We start from the raw sequence: 21010 nt of genomic DNA, 5'->3' as shown, positions 1-21010 counted from the left end.
TTGTTAGAGATAAGGCTAAATATTTAGCAACCCTATGGGTTACGGTCAATAATTTGTTATGGAACTTTGCTATTAATGATTTATATAACTAGACCATCAAGTCACCCATCTCTATACATAATTTTTAATGTATCATTACACATACACTTATAGGGACAAAATGGTCGGCGGCAATGCCCCCTTCCGCCTCAACAAAGTTTGGTTATTGACTACAAGTGAAGCTTGCCCGAGTTAATCATTATACATACACTACAAGTTTGGTTATCCAGAACAATTAAGTGTTGGTAAAACCTTGTATATAGTCCATCCTAGTTAACTGTAAGGAGATGTTTGGTTTGCTGAAATTTCAAGTAAGTAAAGGAAACAATTAAATGAATACTCTTTCTACTTGTTTGTTTGATACGGAAAGTAATGGAATCGGTTATCATAGGGTATTAGAATCCGTTACTTTAGTACTTCTCATGAGCTAGTAAAAATAAAAATTCATCATCTCCCTTAATTTAAAAAGCACATGAATACCCTTTGTATAGCAACGACTAGAAGGATTTATTTCCATTACTTATCTAAACCAAACACTTTTCAAGGTAACACAATTAATTTCCTTTCTACTCTCTTATTGGATTCCTTTTCCTTTTCCTTTCCCTTTCCACAAAAAAAAATATACTAAACACCCCCTAAGTCTCTAATCATCGAATATAGTCAATCCTAATCAATCATGAACAGTCCTAGTTAATCATGTACAGTCTAAAAACTTACTTTAGAAGAAACTCCTTCGTTTTCCCATAATTTTAACAACATTTTTCATTTTTGGTTGTCCCAAAATTTTAGCTACATTTCCTTTTTCGGATATAAACTCCACCTTCTTCCTATCATTAAAACACAAATCCAACCACTCATTTTCACTTTTTTCTTTCTCTCTCCTTATCTAAATCATTATACCATCACAAACAATCAAAAATTACAAATCTTAAAAAAGCAACAAAACACAGATGAAGCTATAATTTTGGACAGAGGGAAGAAGAACAAAGCGTATCACGAATTATTGTGTGAACTCTAATTTCATAAACAAAAGTACTTTGATTGATTCATCACGTTTCCTTCATAAAAAAAAATATATCTCAAACAACCAATGACCCACCCCTTTCTAGTACACATTTCCCTGTCTTGTCTTACCTAAGAATGAATTAAATTTTTAGAAGTAATCCGAACCATAACCATGTGCATACTGATGGCTGTCCCTATCTTTCCTTTCACTTTCAAGTTTCAAACCCTACCAGCTCATTTTGGTTGTCAGTATTTACAATTGTGTGGAGAAATGCAGCATTAAATCATTAATATATAAATTGAGCAGTAAACCACACATTATATCTTCGTTGACCTTCATTATATAACTCTTTCTCTCAAATACATGGTATTAGTTTATTACAAAACATGTCATTTCCTAATACTAAAGTCTATATGTCTCCCATCTATGTACAACTTAATATTTGAATGTACATAATCATACTCTTGTAAAAATAAATGGACGTTAATTTTAATTGAATCATTTAATCATAATATAATCTACAACTTGACATAAAAATATGACGGGTCGTGAAAATTATAAGGTAAAATTAAATAAGTATAAATCTTAAAAATCGTTAAAAGCTCCAAATATAATTCAGGTTCTTTTAAGCATATAATTTTATATAAAAATAAATTATTTGGAGAAAAATGTACAATCCTCTCAAGATAAGTGAAAAGGAAAACCAATCCTTCATTAGATTATATAAAATGTGAATAAAAGCTTGTCACTATGGTGAAAGGGATTTAACATTCTGTGATGAAACCCTCCATTTATGGAATAAAAATTGATAATCAAGAGATGGAACAAATAAAACATAGAGAGTATATCATTAATGGTTAGATATTTCTTGAACCCCACCAAATAATACTTGTATTTGAAGCTCCTCAGACCCCATCAGCGGTAATCAGTAATCAGTAAGCAGTAAGCATAGGTACTAATTGAATGAGAAATTACCCCCAATTAGAAGTATTCCAAAATTGAAAATGCATGTGTAGGTTAAGGTAAATGGGTTTGTTGTAAATCTTTCAAGAGAGTAAAAGATGAAGGAATAAGAATACCTTGAGTAGAAAGAGTAATGCTCTGTAAATGATGGTCATATCTTCTTCTGACCATAGTAGGGACATGTCTGAGAACTACAGGTCGGTACATAGGCAATGGTGCTGGGGATTTCTGCTCCTTTTTTACTGCATTCTTCTTCTCACTATTCATCTTCACTCGATGTGTAACAAGATTCTAGTTCGTTTACTATACTTTGTTTTGGCAAACTGTGAATAACAATTTGCAAGTGGGCACATGAAAGATTTACGGGTGGAAATGGAATTGACCAGAACTCCAACAGTTCCACTGCTCAATTAGCTTTGGCCCAATTGATTAACCATTCAAGTACTTAACCCACTCACCAGTACCTACCCATTCTAATTAGTCTTTTTTTTAAAAAAAAAAAAAAAATTATTTTAAATATATAGATATAGAATAGAAAATTAGAAAGTTGGCCCCAAAGTTCGTTCCGACCAAACTGGAAATCACCTCCGCACGTTTATCATGTACTCCCGTTCTTTGAAATTTTTATTAATTTTATTAATGTTTATGATTTTCTTTTTTTTTTTACTAATTTTATTTTTAATATTTATATATTATTTATGATCTTTATATATTTTTTATTAAATTTATAAAAATATTTTTTAATTATTGTGGTTCTCGTATGTTTTATATAGACTTTATTTTAATGTTTTTTAAGGCTTACGGTTTTCATTTTATATTGTTTAAATTTCTTCATCATCATCATTATATCCAGTGTATCTCATTCATAGGAAAACTATATCTCGTTTAAATTTATTATTCAATAAAAAATATATCCACAATCTAAAAGCTTCTATTTTCCTTAATTCTCGTGATTATTCCTTTACGAAACAACTTTAAGGAACGAATGGAGTATTTTTTACCCGATCCTTAAATTTTGCCACCATTTTCATTTTATCGCCACCCCTAAGTAAATTACCATTTTGCCCTTGGAATTTGAAAAAATTACGATTTTGCCATTGAACCTAAAATTTTCTATATATACCACACTCCCACTAAAATTATTCTCACCACAACTAAAAACCAACTTACAAAAGCTAAATTTTGGAGCAAAAATTAAGTTCAATCCGCAAATTATTAATCGAGTTAAGTTATTTTTAATTTAATTAGTTGCAAAAATTAAAAAAAAAAAAACTATGAGCCGCCTAGATCTGGGCGACTGGACCCCGGTTCAGTCGCCTAATTTTAGGCGACTGAACCGGGTCCAGTCGCGCAGATCTGGGTGGCTCTTAGTTTTTTTTTTTTTTCCGTATGTTTTGGAATAATTATTAAACATTTTGAAGTATGTTATAATTGTTGTTAATGTTATTATTATTAATTTTTTTATTATTATTGAGATTGTTATTTTTTTTATTATTATATATATGTTTATGTTTTGTTTTATAAATTATTAATGTAAATTTGTATGTTGTAATGTTTATTTATTTATTTTTTAGTAAGTTTTATATATTGTTTTTAATTTATGATATTGAAAAAAAAATTAAGATGAGTCGCCCAGATCTGGGCGGCTGGACCCCGGTTCAGTCGCCTAAAATTAGGCGACTGAACCGGGGTCCAGCCGCCTAGATCTGGGCGACTCATTTTAATTTTTTTTTTTATTTTTTTTGTTTTTCCGTATGTGTAGGAATAATTATTATAAATTTTGAAGTATGTTATTATTGTTATTGTGATAGTTAATTATAATTTAATTTATTGAAATTTAAAAAAAAAAAAAGGGTGATTATTATTTTTTAATTTTTTTTTATTTTGATTGTTAAATTTTTTGTTGTTAAATTATTATTTATGTCTGAATTATTAATTTATTATTTGGTTTTTTTAGTTTTTTTTTTCCATTTTTAATTTTTGATTACTATTTTGGTTTAGAAATATTATTATTTTTAATTTTTAATGAAACGGAAAAAAAATTGTTGAAAATGGCTGGTAATCAAGGAAAAGGAAAGGGTTTTTTAGACAATAGTTGAGAGGTAATAGATCTAAGCCTACCTTACTCAGAGGGGACCCGCATGAGAGGGGGGTAACGGGTTCTGCTAGGAGGGCTAGGCATGAAGAGGTTGCCAGAGAAAGTGAGGCCCAAAGGTCGAGTACGCTGAACCAAGTGCGTACTCATTTTGATGACCAGGCTGACAGCCTCCAGAGTAGTTGGGGGGTTTATAGTGATGATGATAATGATGTTGATGATGTTCAGTTCCAAGCTCCTGATTGTCGCCCATTGGACTGGACTGTTGTTCGCGGCCCCGACGGCAGATTCGCCCGTGGCAGCCCGAGTTCTTCTGCCGCATCTGAGCGCGCAAGACGTAGTTTTGTCGATAATGAGCCACCACGGGAGAGCAGGCCCTCACAATCCACTGACACAGACTGGTTAGTGACATCACCCCTGCCCGGGGGGCCGACAGATACGCACCTGATCCCTAGTTATGGCGGGCACATAGCTAAACTTATTTATGACGGCTCCGAGCGTACGCCTCCGATTCTGGATTGCCGTATTAGGAAGAGACCGGTGGAGTCCATCATCGGACTGAGGGATATGTCCGATGCGCTAAATGATGTTCTACCTGCCACTTCCCTCGGCCGACTACCGAACATTATGCACCAACACATCGACTGTGCTTTGATATCGGCGTTCGTGGAGAGTTGGCAGCCGGATACGAACACTTTCCACATGCCCTGGGGAGAGATGACGATTATGTTGCACGACGTGCAACGCATATTGGGCATTTCTATTAAAGGTTCTCTGCCGGCTGAGCCTTCGGAGGCGGAGTGGCAGGTTGGTATCACTAATCTGTTCGGGGAGCCTATGTCTGAGCTTCGGCGTAAAGGTGCATTCACCAGCGGCTGCATAAGCGTTGCTGAATTGATGCGGCTGTGTCATAGGTCGCAGGCCATGGATACCCAGACGACGGCGTACTACATGGCTGTCATCGGCTCTACCTTGCTGGCGGATAAGACCAGAATTGGCATGCGACCACACCCGATACTTGCAGTGAACGACGATTAGCAGGACGTGGCCTGGGGTGCGGTGACCTTGGCGTTCTTGTACAGGCAGCTCGGAATGGCATCTAGGGCTGGTTGCAAGACCATTGCGGGATGCCTCACATTGCTCCAGACGTGGATCTATGAGTACTTTCCCGCTTTCCGCCCTCATCCTCGCCGAGAAGATGTGCCAAACATGACTAGGGCAGAGATGTGGACACCGAAGAAACCATGTCGTAAGGTGGACAGGTTGAGGGACTGCCGTAAGGTCCTTGACTCATTGACGGAGACTCAGGTATTGTACATTACATTTTGTCATGCATGTGTTTTTTAATTTACAGTATTTTTTTTGTTAACTTCGCTTGTATGCAGGTGGAATGGACTCCCTACAATTCTGCTGCTGGTGCGTTGCTGAATGATCACCCACGCACCACCGTCATCGGGGTATCACGTGCTTTGATGTTGTGGAGGTGTACTTGCCGGAGCGGACATTGCGATAGATTGGATTCGTGCAGGCTATTCCTCCCACTCCTATTAGACCGGCCAAGGCTCTCCGACGGGCACACGGTACCTACTCTGTGACATTTCCTTCTTCTACTGTATATTTGGAGTCATGGAGTAGGTTCCCCTATAGTGCCCGCCTTGTTGAGCAGGGACTTCGTCGGGCTTCTGTTCCTTCAGAGGCTGAACCTAATTACGTTGAATGGTTCAGAGTGTGCTCGCACCCGTACATAGCCCCGGACGAAGGGCCGACTTCCGGTCCTGGTCCTTCTCAGAGCAGATCTGAATACGTGAGTTTTATTATCATTTTGTTTTTCAGTTTTTTGTTTTATGAATTAATAACGGACATTATGCTTTTGTGTTTTCAGTTCCTGAATGAATGGCCCAGTCGATTCGCTCCAGTGGCAAGACTACCTGCTCAGCTTGCGGATTTGAACCCCCGTCAACGACATGCGTTAGAAATATACCTTAATGATTGTAGAGATTTATTTGAAGAATGACAAATTTTTAAGGGGCATGACCCTGCATAGTCTGTACTGAAAATATTTAACATTAATGATTGCATTTATTTTCGTCAATGAATGTCGTTCATATACACAGTAGTATAACTATTGATTATATACAACTTTTAATGAATGTCGTGTATAAATTATATGGAGTATCTAAATTTACAGCATCGTCAGCGGTGTTATTAGTTGGTCGTGGTCGTGGCCCGCGTAGATTATTCCAGAGCATAATCCTCGTAGTGAAATGTGTGTCAAGATGTTTGGTGAAATTGTCAGCTGCTTGTTTCCAACGTTGATGGATCGGCGGGAGAGGCGATGAATTGTCGTTCATTAAAAGTTGAACAAATGATTTACATTAACCCAACATATATGTATTACTTTATTTACACTATGCACGCCCGGTGCTTTCTTTAATGAAAGAACCAAACAGTTGTATTGCGAATTACCGTCAGCAGAACCATAATAAGCAATGGCAATGTTTAGAGTCGTTGCTGCAGAGTACAAAGCCATCGGTGCATCCATCCAGTGCATGAAAGGAGCAGGTCCATTGAAGTGTGAACCTATTCTGAATATAGCCTCGTCTAGTGACTCCTGGGATAGATACAAAGTTAGGTATTGTGCTCTGTTCATTTGCATTTCCATACTCATAGTACATCTTAAAGAGGCCATGCTTCCTCGCCTCCCAGCTCTATGACGACAATTGCTCTAAATCCACAGTTACCATCACCTAACACATCAATCCAGTCGAACAAGTAAGGAGGAAGGATGAATGGGATGTTATTAGGCCATGGAAACTGTAAGAAATCTCGACCTCCTGGATCATCTACAATAAATGTAAATAAGGTTAATATGCGTAAACTGTGACAAATTAATGCAAAAAACGAAAAATTAAGTCAAGTACCGGATAAGTTGAAACTGAACTTAATTCCTACTGAAGATTGCGTCTCTCGACCACTAGATCTGCCACCAGATCTCCCGCGGGAAGAAGATCTAGACCCTCGACCACGAGAAGATGATCTGCTATATTCAAATGAATTTTTTCTCCTTCTCATGGTTTTACTTGTGCTTAGTCTTCCCTTTCTCGGTGGACTTACGTAAGGCTCAGGTATTTCCGCACCATCTGGGTGTAGTTCATATTCAAGTACCTGAGACATTCGGCGTACAACAGCGGGATCAGATTTGAGGACTTCATCGACCAGAGATTGAAAGTACTCTTTGTCATTGGCGTTCGCGTATCGTACTCCTTCATCGGGTTCGTCTCCTACCTCTGTGTACCTCAAAGTACTCCAGAATTCATGAATGTCATCCAAATACAAAGCACCATGTGATCCGATGGACATATGTAAATAACATGCACACGGCAATTCATGGGTTTGTTGAAGTACACAACCGCATTTGTTAAATACAAAATCACCCAGTTCTAACATGCGGTTATACTCAAGCTGGAGCTGCTCCAAGGCATAGAGAGATACGTGGCGATATAGAGGTCTAAAGAAATGCTGTCGCATCGACCTTGGTACAGAAGTCATGCATTCCTGTAGCTCTTGTCGGATTCTGGCTTGTTGATTTGTAATCTGTGCGTGTGCCCTTTTGAACAGGGTATCGAATGAGCTATTACCGCTACCAAGGTAATACTTAAAAGAAGAGTGTCGGCTTTCAACTCTGCTGGTAGTCTGGTTACCAAACTGGAAACAATCATTCATCCACGCACGCACAAATTTCTCTCTAAGTGGAATCCATGTTCCAGTCAAATACCGAACGACCTTTTTGTTTCTAACTGACCACGTACTGACGATCGCTTGCCATCTCTGTTCATATTCCCCGATTGTAGAACTTTCAACCAAGGGGTTCCATCTACTTTTCCTGAATACCTGCCCTTGTTGATTTTTCTTGCCGCCGCACAACTTGTCCACCATGTTCTCAACGTCGTTGCCAATATGCCAGATGCATAACAAATGCCGCACATCTACATTAAACAAAACATTGAACTAATTAAGACATTATCATTAGATATAACCACAATAATGAATCAACAAAGCCTTTTTACCTGGGAAGACGTCACGAATAGCTGCAGATAAACCTTCGTATCGATCGGTTACAATGACGCTAGGAGTTTGAGCAGTGCCGAAAATATCTCTCAATCCCTGCAGCACCCACGAATACGACACAGCCGCCTCATCTCGCATCAAACAAAACGCAACCAAGAAGTTGTGATAAGTTGGCGTCATTCTGATCACTTAACATAGTGGCCACTTTTGTTTGTTCGTTTTGTACGTTGTATATATTAGCACAACATACGGCCACGTACGTATCATTTGCATAGAGGTAGGATTTGTAATTAATAGTCTGCTCAATTGCCCTTCGTTATCCAAGTCTGTCCAGACCACATAATTAAGTTCTGTGGCCATATGAAGACAGTGTTGAAGGGGAGTCCTACCCTCCATCTCTTCTCTCCTTATTGATTGCCTAATATTATATATCTGATTCATACTAGCATAAAAACCAGGATAATTATCTCTAATAGAATTCATAATAAAGGCCGGTTGCATTCCGGTTGCACTAAGCTGTCGGATGTGCTCCTGAATATCTACATTAATCCTATTCGCCCTTACATGACCATCTCTGTACACTAAGAACGGGTGGTTATGTTTTTCTTTTTCACCAGGACACACCCTTACCGTCCAAGGTCTTTTTGGTGGTTTACGACTACTTCCTACAATCATAAATTTACACCCGGAACTTCTACTTTTAGAACCAGGTCGGGCAGTATCATCTAGATTATGTACATCACCCCTAATATTACCATAGTGGTGACATCTTAAATAGACACTAACTCTAGAACGTCCTTCTTTCTTTTTATAAGAAGCACGTGTAAATTGAAAACCGATTGTTATTGCTATCACATCGGCCCAACTATGTAACTCATCTACGGAGATAAATTCCCTATCCGTAACAAAGCTACCGGAGTAGTCTACGTTGTCTCTAAAGTTTTCAAACTCCTGCAAATTTGAAATATAAATAATATAAATTAAGTACATTAATGACTACAATAATAATAATAATAATAATGACATTAACAACAACAACAACAACAACAACAATAATAATAATAATAATAATAATAATAATAATAATAATAATAATAATAATAATAATAATAATAATAATAATAATAATAATACTAATAATAATAATAATAATAATAATAAAAACATTACGTAAATAAAAAATTAAAAAATTAAAAAAATTTTAAAATAAAATTATCAACAATAAAAATAATAATAATGACAACGATAATAATAATAATAATAATATTAGTAACAATAATAAAAAATTAACAAAAACTAAAACAACAATAATAATAATAATAATTAAAAAAAACATGAATACGTAAATTAAAATTTAAAAAAAAAAATTATCAGTCGCACAAATCCAGGCGACTAAATCATGGCTCAGTCGCACAAAATTGGGCGACTGGACCTAGGATCAGTTGCCCAGTTTTGTGCGACTGAACCATGGTTCAGTCGCCCAGATTTGTGCACTTGAACCATGGTTCAATCGCGTACTTTTGTGCGACTTTTTTTTTTATAAATTTCCAACGACAACTTTACGTACCGCATCCGACTCATAGTCACTTTCGCTAGCCATATTCAACCAATTACGGGTTACAACTTCTTTAACTCTTTTTAGAGAGATAGTACCAGTTTTTAGAGAGATAGTACCGTGTTTGAATTCGTACTTCATACGCATCTCAGAATTCGATATATATAGACAAATCTTCCGAATTAAATTCTGAATAGTGTTATTAAGCGTGATTTACTTTTATTAATTAAGTTTTAAGTTCAGTGGCATTTTTGTAATTTTTTAAACTCCAAGGGCAAATACGTAATTTTGAGGAGGGGGTGGCGATAAAATAAAAAGGGGTGGCGAAGTTTAGCAACACCCATTTTTTATCTTTTATTGTCTCTTTCAAATTAACATTTTGAAACCTTTATTCGTATAGCTTGACTACATTTGGCGACATTATTTATACGGTGTAAAGTTTAAACGGAACACTAGAGTTTGAAGTACTTGTATACTCAAAATGTTCTTAATGTATGCTAGCGACGGTGGTTGGAGTTGTTAGACTAATTATGACTTAGCATTCAAGTATTACGAGGGTAAGGAAAATCTGCTATCTGATGCATCAAGTAAAAGTCCAATCACTCTATAGCAGTCTTGGGTGATATTGATGATTAAACTCGGGATTTTTGCTAAAATAAACTTGGAGATAGTACGAGAAGGTTAGCTACAACAAAATTTGAACGCTTTATCAATTCAACCATAGTTTTACAAAGAAATCTGGAGTACTCATGATGGCGATTCCAAACTAGTAAGTTAAAGGAGCAAAGCACGAGAGGGAAAGATTGAGGGATTTTCTACTCATGAAGATGGAATTTTGAAGTTTAAGGGTCAATAATGTTTCCCCACTAGAGAATGGGTAATGAACATCATCATTTAAACAATTCTGAATTTTTTAATATTTTCACTTTACATTGTTATCATTAGTTTATATTTGTTATTGAATTTTACACATGGGTATTTGTACACTTTTACATATTCGTGCATTGTACGGGCATATAAACTACTAAATAATAAAGTTAAATATATTATTAAAAAAGATCCCACAAAATAGATTAAAAATTAGTAATTCAACAGAAAAATACAATTAAGGTAAAGGATTACTTAATTACCCTTAATAAATGATATTATAGTTTATTTGAAAAGGATTCTCGGAGTTGATATTATTTTGCAGTACTCATTCCCTACAATTGATATAGTCATTATGTTTTTTATACATATTTATTATTTCATTCTATTTAATTATACATGTAATCCTAAGTATAGATGTTTCAGGAATTGTGTTATGAATGGTGTAACTTGAGTGCACATTTGGTGTGTGCATTCATGGTGACTCTTGGGATGAAATCCCATAAGTATGTCATGAATGGGTGTATTAAGATAAGTCTTGATGATCATTTATTCATAGCTTTAATATACTTAATGTCACTTAGTGTGATCTCTCCTATAAATAGAGAGCTCTCATTCACATTGTAATCATCCACAAAATACACCCCAAGCTAAACACTAGCCTATATCTCTTCTCTATTGTAATTCTCCATATTTGAGAGTTTTTTGAACTCCTTTGATAATACAAGAGATACTACACACCAAAGGACGTAGCCTTAGTTGGGTGAACCTCGTTAAATCTTTGTGTCGTTTTATTGCTTTACTTTCTCCTACAAACATCGATATCATTGATAGCGTAATTTGTTTGTTACTAAACTTCATACATTCGATCTTGGAGATATTAGAGTTTGAAACACATTGTTCGAACTCTAATACATCATCGTTTTAAATTGGTATCAGAGCCAAGTTGTTGTTATCTTGTTTTAGAGGTTATATTGGTGCAACATGGCTACAATGAAACTTGATATAGAGAAGTTTGATAGGAGTGTGAACTTTGGCTTATGGCAAGTCAAAATGAAAGCAATTTTGATACAAAATGGAGTGCATAAAGCACTAAATGGTGTGGAGAAGAAATGGATGCGAAGGCTCTTTCCGCCATACAATTTTGTCTCTCTAATGAAGTTTTGAGAGAAGTTGTAAAGGAGGAAATTTCAAAAGGCATTTGGAAAAAATTGGAATCACTCTATATGGAAAAGAGTGTTACCAATCGACTTTTGTTAAAGAGTCCTTTGTATGATCTCAAATTGCAAGAAGGGAAGCCCATGAAATCGCACCTTGATGAATTTTACTCAATAATTATGGCTTTGCAAAATATTGATGTAAAAGTGGATGATGAGGATTTGACTATTCTATTATTAGTTTCACTACCACACTCATATAAGCATTTTAGGGAAACCTTGTTATATGGAAGAGACACCTTGACTAGTGAGGATGTTAGAAAGGCTTTGACTCAAAAAGACCTTATTGATTCTCAATTTGCTTAAAAGGAGTTTAGAGTTTCCAATGATGCTTTAATTGTTAAAGAGGCGAGTAGGAACAAAAGGAGCATGACTTGCAACTTTTGTAAGAAGAAAGGCCACCTCAAGAAAGATTGTTGGAAATTAAAAGTCAAACAATCCGATGAAAGCAAATCCACAAAAGCTATCTCCGCCGAAGCTAGCTATGTTGTAGATGATATGTATGATGTTGATGCTCTTGTTGAAACTAGTGAATATAAGGGTGGTGATTCTTGGATTTTGGATTCGGGATGTTCGAGACACATAACTTTTAACTCTAGTTTCTTCTCAAATTATCAAAAGGTTGATGGAAGAAAAGTCACTATGGGCAATGAGGCAATCTGTCCGATAGTTGGTATTGGAGATGTTAAAATTGTCATGTTTGATGGTGTTGAAAGAACATTGACCGGAGTCCTTCATGTTCCAGGTATGAATAGAAACATAATTTCCCTTAGTATTCTCGATAAAGAAGGTTTTAGGTGCATTGGTGAAGGTGGAGTTTTGAAGGTTGGCAAGGGTCCTAATTTGTTCTTGAAAGGATCCATTAATGATGGCTTGTATATGCTTTTGGGTTCAACTAACCTTAATCAGTTCGGCTTGTGTGTCCACTACTTCAACCGAGCATGAAATGAAATTGATACTTCTTTTAATGACAGTTTGAGAATAATTTCAACATATCCCAATGAGTCCATGAGATGTATGGACTTGATTGGTAATTAAATTTCATACTCTTGTGAGCCCTTTGAGGGCATTTTTAGTGCATGTGCTATGTTTATGCACATGTGTTGTTTTGTTTTGAATATGATGTTGTGTAAGTTTTTATATTATGTTGGAGTGAATTAGAGAATTCCATTGACTTAGGTGAACTCAAGTCAAGGTGGAGATTGTTATGAATGGTGTGACTTGAGTGCATATTTGGTGTGTGCATTCATGGTGACTCTTGGGATGAAATCCCATAAGTATGTCATGAATGGGTGTATTAAGATAAGTTTTGATGATTGTGGTTTATGATGATGATTAAAGTATGGATTAATGAGGTAATGAAGTATGAGTTAATCATGGGAGTTACGGGACCTAAATGAAGAAGTTCAAAGGTTTAAGATGCTCTACTATGAAAGTCGAGCAATACTGTCAGAAGCCCTCTGAAGTGCCGCTCGACCAGCTCGCTCGACCGAGCGAGCTTCAGAATGGGTCGAGCAAGCAGACAGAATGCAACCAAAAACTTCCTGTAGTTCGCTCGACCAGGCTGCTTGACCGAGCGAGCCTCTGCTTTGGTCGAGTGAAGTCTCTGATACTCCTAGGATGCTGGTTTTGACTCTTCAAATACTTGGGAAAGTTTCATTATCATTTATTCATAGCTTTAATATACTTAATGTTACTTAGTGTGATCTCTCCTATAAATAGAGAGCTCTCATTCACATTGTAATCATCCACAAAATACACCCCAAGCCAAACACTAGCCTATATCTCTTCTCTATTGTAATTCTCCATATTTGAGAGTTCTTTGAACTCCTTTGATAATATAAGAGATACTACACATCGAAGGACGTAGCCTTAGTTGGGTGAACCTCGTTAAATCTTTGTGTCGTTTTATTGCTTTACTTTCTCCTACAAACATCGATATCGTTGATAGTGTAATTTGTTTGTCACTAAACTTCATACATTCGATCTTGGAGATATTGGAGTTTGAAACACATGGAATTTGAAACACATTGTTCGAACTCCATCATCGTTTTCAAATTGTTAATTATTCCGCGTTTAATCATCTATAATTCTTATAACAGCCGATCTCCCGAGAAATCGTCTCTTTGAGAGATATCTCTCACGCTTAACCCATTAAGCCTTAATGTCCAGTTACTGTATCCTTAATGCCTATTTACATTACCCTTAATGCCTATCCACAATATACTTAATGTCCACCAAAAAAGTACTTAAAATGCCTACTTACAATATTCTTAATGCCTACCGAGAAACATAGCCTACAAGCCTATTTATCATATTCTTAATGCCTACTTATAATATCTTTAAAAACTACTTACAGTATACAATATACTTAATGCCCACCAAGTAATCTAGTACTTACAGTATTCTAAATGGCTACATATAATATTCCTAATGCAACTGAAAACATTACTTTAAATTTTCCTTTTTGGGGCAGCCCAATTAAAGATGTTCTCTCATAGAGATCGTCTCTCACAACAATTTGTGTACTTGAATGGTAAGAGTTAAAGTTTTGTATAATTTGATATAATCATTATGTTTTTGATACATATTATTTATTATTTAATTCTATTTAAAAAATAAAAATTTTGGTTATTTTGCATGATTAGCTTAAATTAATGTTAACTATAGTTGCTAATTAAATTAGATTTTAATTAAGTGATTTAATTTTAAGAAAAGCAATCAAATAAAGGGGTAAAAATCAAAATTCAACGGCCAAAAATCTAAATTTTGGGATGATTTTATTCCAAATTTTGAATGCCTAATTGTTTGAATTGCATGATTTTACAAATGGACTATTGTTTAGCACGTAATTAGACCTTTTTAAAGCCCAATTTTTTTAATTTTTTTTGCAAATATTTAATTTTGTTTTTCCTCAAATTTAATCAATAATCAATATATTAAAATTTGAAAAAATTTCATATATTAATTATCACCGAACATATATCATAGAATAATTTAACATTTTGTCTATGGTTTAGATCTAAAAATTCGAATGTTGATGAATAAATTGCCCATATTTGATCCTTATTTTTGGTAAAAAATGAACTCTAAAATCAGATTTTTTTTCTTTTTCCTTTAAAATCGCATATAATAATTACATTTTCATATTTTTTAGAAATTTTGTTGGATATTCAGGGTTAAACATATTAAAGCAAATTACAGTTTTATCCTTGGCGGATCTTCATGGGTTAAAAAAAAGGGAATAAGAAGTTATAGGAGGATTTGAACGGATTATAACTTTTACGGCCCGTTTAGTTGATGGTAATAAAGTAATGGGAATGAAATGTTGTAATGACAATAGTAATGAAGGAATGAATATGAGAATTGGTAATGAAGATTCTTCTGTTTGGTGTGCATGACTAAAGAATGGTAATGGAAGATAATATTCCATTGATTGCATTTGGTTGTTAGTAATAAAAAATGGTAATGACTCTTAGTTTCATTATTGTATATTTGTATCTAAAAGCATTATTGTATCTAAATTATTCTATCTAATGATCCTTTTTTTAATAATAATATTTTTTTGGATAATTACATACATTACCTTTTTTTTCTTCATTATTTTTTTTCTTCAGCTCGAAACAACATTACCTTATTTTATTACCACAGTAATACTTCATTACCATTACAGCCTAATACCAGGTTGTTTGATGGTAATAAAAATGGCCCTCTTTGGTAATTTCATTACCTTGTTTTATTACCATTGAAGGCATCCAAGCAACCAAATTTTTTATTACTTAATTTTATTATCATTACCACCCTCTAATACCATGTACCAAACGGGCCGTTAAGAGCCACACAGTCACACACGGGTTCTGTGGGCGTAGAGTCCAAATTTTTTTTATTTTTTAATTTCTTTTTATTGGGGTTAATTGTTTCTCAAAAACCTTTAAGCGATGACTTCATTATGAGACAAATACAAATAGACTGATGCAAACTCAAAAATTTTAAAATAAAATTTATTTTGACTTAAAAGTGATCTATACCAACATTAAAACCAAATATCTAATTAACTATGTTTAATTTAAATGGAGCAAATTACATAACAAAAAGATATAAACTGCTATAGCATATATGTGTATAAGATAAGATGATTAAATAATTTTATTGTAATGAATATATTTACCAAATTTGTTTTCTATTTACTATGAAGTTTTTTTTAAGAAAATCAAAACTAATTTGTTTCTCATATAAATCGGTATCATTTAAACAGTTGTGAATTTTTAATATGTTCACTTTTAACATTTATTACAATCACATTGTTATTATTAATTTATATTTATTACTGAATTTTATTCATATGTATCTGCACACTATAACATATTTGTGCATTGCATGGCATATAAACTAGTATGTACCTATTTACTTAAAGAATAAGTGAGTGTAATTTGGAAACCTAGTTAAACTAACTTAAACAAATAATCCAACAAATATTTTTTTTCTTCATAATTTACTTTAATAAAAGAGTCTCTTATGTTGTACAAGTTAATTTCTTTAATATATAAAAAAACAAGACTTTTCCCAACTTAAAGCAGATTAAAGCTATTCATATGAAAATTACAAAATGTTGCAATTATGTATTTAAGAAAAAGAAAATTAAATAAGAGCCAACTGCTGGAAATTAATGGGGTAACAATCAGCAGGAGGTCCTGTAAAAGCTCGTTGAGCAAGTATGGAATTTGCAGCTTCTGTGGTTTGATAAGCATCCCAAAAAAGATATTGATTCCTGCTGGGGCATGGCATTGAGGATGGTAAGCATGTTATTTGTCCTAATCCACAACATGCCCTGTCAATTACTGTAAACCCTGCATATTCATGTATTTATTTAACTAGTTTTATCAAGATGACTATCTAAAATCTTAAGTGCTAATACTAAGAAATGCATCTAGTGATGAGGAGAGAAAAAGAACCCAATAATATTTATAACTGGTCTCCTGAGAGATCATCTCTTTGAGAATCGTATCTCAGGCCCACTCCATTAAAGCTTAATGTCCACTTAGTTAAAATTTTAGATTTTAAAATAAAAGAAAAATCACCTAGAATAATTAAAGTTTTTCAAGATTTTCCTAAAATAATCTCACAATTGATTAACCACGAATAATTTAAACTTTTGAGTATATTTTTCAAGAGTAAATTCAGTAATCAGATGACTTGCTATGATAAGTTTTATTTTATTTTATAAAAAAAATAAATTAAAATAAAATGTCGAAAATATATAAAAAATGTTAATTGTTTTTTTTTTCTGATTTTTATATTATTCAAAATTTTTATTTAAAGTTTTAAAATTTTTCTCTAATTGCACATTTATTTTCAATTACTTTTTTTGGTGTATACTCATTATAGTAGTTTACTCTAAGCAAATACCTCAAAGTTGAGTTTATTCATGGTTAATCAACATGTGAGATCATTATAAAAAAATGATAAAAAATTGAATTATTCTAAAAAAATTTTCCTACCATTATAGGTGTTATAGCACAAACTACGCACTGATTTTGTGCAAACATAATATAAATTGATCAAATAAAATAAAATTTTTGGAAATTTTAGCTCCCCCATGCACCCTAAAATTCTTTTGTTGTGTTAATATCATAAAACATTTCATTGTAAGTGGATTAGATCTTTATAAAATTTTGTACTCATAAGTCATAACATTGTACGAAAATAACCCAATATGAAACATATAACTCAGAATGACTAAAACTTTAAGAGTTATAATCCATAAATAATTCAAAATAAAATAATAAACGGCTTTTTTATGAGTTGAGTATATATAATAATAATAATAATAATAATAATATACCATAAGAAGCTGGGTTGTTAAGGATATCTCCAAGAGCGCCATAAGCATTAAAGTAAACAAAGATTCCAGCAGGATGATTGGCATTTAACTGCACCACCATTGACCGTAGACCCTCATTAAATGAACCCAGCATCTGGTTCACAGAGTCCACACATCTTCCTACTGGCGCTTGACCTGTTGCCCTTTGATTTGGAATGCACCCGATTGGTGATAGTCCCACTATAAAAAACTTTCTCAATCCTACATTGTATAACGCCTTGCCAATGCCAAAACGTATAAATTATGTTATATTTCTTATTACTTAAATAATTACGGTCTATTTGATTACTGACATTAAATTGTGGTAATGAGAATAATTTATAATGTAAAATTTTATCAAAAATTCTATATGATTCCCATGGTAATGAAACTTTGATCACAAAATTTTATTTTTTTTTACAAATATTCATTACCACCTAATACCACCTCTTTCAATGTTTATGTAAAGGAATGAATTGATGAATAAAATGAGATGATTAAAGTTAAATAAGCATGATCATTAAGGTAGCCAAGAGATTTTTCAACCAAAATTATACTAATTATTCATTCCCATTACCAGCATTTATTATCACCTACCAAATTGGTCGTTAATTCTCTATTAAACAATAACATATCGATTTACAATGTGAATAGATCAAGGGAGGTTCTAAGCATGTTTAACATGTTCGACCTTTTAAGGCCCCGAAAAATTAAGGGCCTCAATATTAAATTACGAAGTATATATTTGGTGTTTAAAAATACAAAACTGTTAGAAAAATATCATAATTTTTAAAATTACACACAAAGCCATCAAAATTTTTTTCAATTCAAATCATTTAAAAACAACAAATAGAAAGCGTACCAAAATCTCTTGAGCATAACGAGTAAGTAGAAGATTAGCAAACTCAGGAGGCTTGTAGTTGAAGCTAGAATCATACAACAAAGGCATGAGATAGTTATTGATGTAGTCGTTAGTTCCAAACCACATAAATGCTATGGATTTTTCGAGATATCGGGTGATGTTCCTGCCGCTCATCGTGTTCCTTAACTGATTCAATGTGTTTTGGAAATTTATTACTTGCTGGCTTAAGCTAAATCGATCACCCTGCATAAATACATCATCACCCGGTTCAATGTCTTATTAGTAACAAATAACAATAAATATTAAATTGCCAAAGGGTCACCGCAAATAAAATTGTTTGGTCGGTGGTTATAGCTTTGAAATATACTATGTATTCTATTCGGCCCCCTCATACAAAGCCTTTCGATTAAACATTTTATTGTTAGACTTTTACCAATTCAATCAAAATCTTAATCTTATAGTTCGGCCTCCTAATGGTTCATGTTATTAGATTAAAAACGATATCTAATTTAGGTTGAATTATTAGGTTGCTTCAACACATATATAAAGATGTAAACTATATAATTGATTCCCCCAAAAATTACCCAATGCCGAGCGGTTTCATCTAAAATGCCAGCACCTGCAGAAGCATAGTTGACACCCGCCATAATTCTTGGGCCAGCAGTGGTAGGGTCTGCATATGGTGGAAGATATGGCATCGCAAACCTTTCACCTGTAAATCAAATTTTTATCAGGAAACGTCGAATCTACTAACAAATTTAAGATTTTGTACTTTTTCTTCAAAAAGGAACATTTTATAAAATTTTAGACTACTGATTGGGCAGAATTTTGAACAAAAATAATTTATCAAGTCGAATTCAAGTAGTTTGTTTCCTGCGATAGACTTTAAACATAATTTTCATCCAAAAAGTTTTTACATTAGGCTCGTATAGACTGCTCATATAAAAGAAGAGTTGAGTATACACAAGCGTGATAAGGTTTCTTCCCAAAATCATATGGCAATCATAGGAGTAGCCCACCAAACTTTAATACTAGTCAATATCTCACTAAATCATCGATGTGAGATCATAAGAGCATTTCTCAAAACTTTTCCTCATATATGAATCCACCATTTTTTATTTACCCAAGAGCGTCCCGATGAACTCATCTCTGAAATACGATGATAAATTGTCATGTGCTCGTGTGGACAAGACAACATAAGAGGATTGTCATTGACTACACATACAACTAATATATGGTTTTTTTCCAAAACCATGCGTCAATAGAAAGAGTAGTCTGCGCACTAAACTAAATCACCGACATAAAATCACATGTAAACATTTTTAAAAACATAAAGTGACTCAAATTTCTTGTTTTTTGCCGTTTGTTCACGGTGGTATGCTAAGATGTTTTTAGTTTGCAAATAATGTCATTTTTTATATTTAATTATCTCATTTGAACATCGTTTAATAAATCCTACTATTTGGTGTGCATTAAATATACAGTTCACTACTAATTAACTAAAAAAACGTTATCTTTTATCGATTTAAGAGTTAACCCTTTAACCTTTATCAATTGTGAAATTAAAAAATTAAACCCTTATCATTTAATGAAAATTGATCCTACAATATTTAAATCTGCTAATATATTCGGATAGGATTTATGTAGAAAACATGAAATTATAATGCAATTAAAAGTTAGGTTACCTAATAAGTCAACGATAGTCTTGCCATTAGTAAACCTTCCAGTTGGGCCACGGTTAAAGTCACAACCATAAGGCCAGAAATTTGATTTAGCAATGGAATTCAAGAAGTTGTTATTTCCTGTTTCGATCATCATATCTCCGAAAGCAAACATTGCGGAAACAGGTGAAGGATTATCAATAACTTCATGTGAACCTATTTTTGCATTTGAGAAACCAAAATGTAGTAGCATCAATAACAACAAAGTTGGTATGTTTTCCATTTTATGACAACACCAAGAAATAAACTGAAAGATGATGACCAAATGTGAGGATTTTATAGGCAATCTAATGCAAAATAAGTAACTGCTAGGAAAAGAAATCATTTTTTGTTTTAGATATTAAAAAGAAGCCCAAATAATTTACATTAAACCCAAAAAAGGAACAAAAAGGATAACAAAATTTTTTGCAATTTTCCTTGCGTTTTGTTTCCATACTTTTCCATGATGTAAGGCATAATATTTTGTATGTTTCTAAATTAGACAGGTGACATTCATTGCCCTCTTGCAAAACACTCCACGCACAACACATTGTACACAATCACATACCACACAGCACACAGCACACAGCACACAGCACACAGCACACTTCACACAACACACAGCACAGCACACACCTTACAACTATGCTATTCAGTTACGCATGGTGCGTCATCCTTATCTAAACAAATTTATCATATGATCGACATTTAATGGAAATAACGAACTATATCAAGAATTTATTCAATTTACATAAAAGGATATAGTATCTATTAATGA

The 21010-nt window shown here is 33.7% G+C and overlaps 2 protein-coding genes across 3 annotated transcripts in view; both read right to left on the bottom strand.

The window, feature by feature from the left end:
* LOC130806643 (uncharacterized) overlaps positions 1–2529 on the bottom strand; it is a 14595-nt gene extending 12066 nt beyond the window's left edge. The window contains exon 1 of one of the 2 annotated variants that reach the window (XM_057671801.1): positions 2125–2529. In XM_057671801.1, the coding sequence (XP_057527784.1) occupies positions 2125–2275 (151 nt within the window). In that variant the 5' untranslated portion in view covers positions 2276–2529. The remainder of the gene's footprint in view (positions 1–2124) is intronic. The other variant, XM_057671800.1, reaches the window with a different exon arrangement.
* Positions 2530–16370: 13841 nt separating this feature from the next.
* LOC130806191 (GDSL esterase/lipase At1g71250-like) lies at positions 16371–20663 on the bottom strand. The gene is made up of 5 exons (XM_057671178.1): positions 20218–20663; positions 19117–19244; positions 18533–18775; positions 17653–17908; positions 16371–16657 (listed from the first exon to the last, which is right to left on the bottom strand). The coding sequence occupies exons 1-5, from the start codon at positions 20576–20578 to the stop codon at positions 16449–16451; spliced, it is 1197 nt and encodes a 398-aa protein (XP_057527161.1). The 5' UTR covers positions 20579–20663; the 3' UTR covers positions 16371–16448.
* Positions 20664–21010: the final 347 nt, after the last annotated feature.

This window comes from Amaranthus tricolor, chromosome 2 (genome assembly GCF_026212465.1).
Source record: "Amaranthus tricolor cultivar Red isolate AtriRed21 chromosome 2, ASM2621246v1, whole genome shotgun sequence".
NCBI lineage: Eukaryota > Viridiplantae > Streptophyta > Magnoliopsida > Caryophyllales > Amaranthaceae > Amaranthus > Amaranthus tricolor.
This window is presented reverse-complemented; position numbering and strand designations above follow the sequence as displayed.

Coding starts and splice junctions, on each gene's coding strand:
- LOC130806191 (XM_057671178.1), bottom strand. CDS start 20,578: ATGATTTCTTTTCCTAGCAGTTACTTATTTTGCATTAGATTGCCTATA. Junction 18,776..19,116: donor ATGAAACCGCTCGGCATTGG/GTAATTTTTGGG, acceptor GTATTTATGCAG/GGTGATCGATTTAGCTTAAG. Junction 17,909..18,532: donor GTTATGCTCAAGAGATTTTG/GTACGCTTTCTA, acceptor GGCATTGGCAAG/GCGTTATACAATGTAGGATT.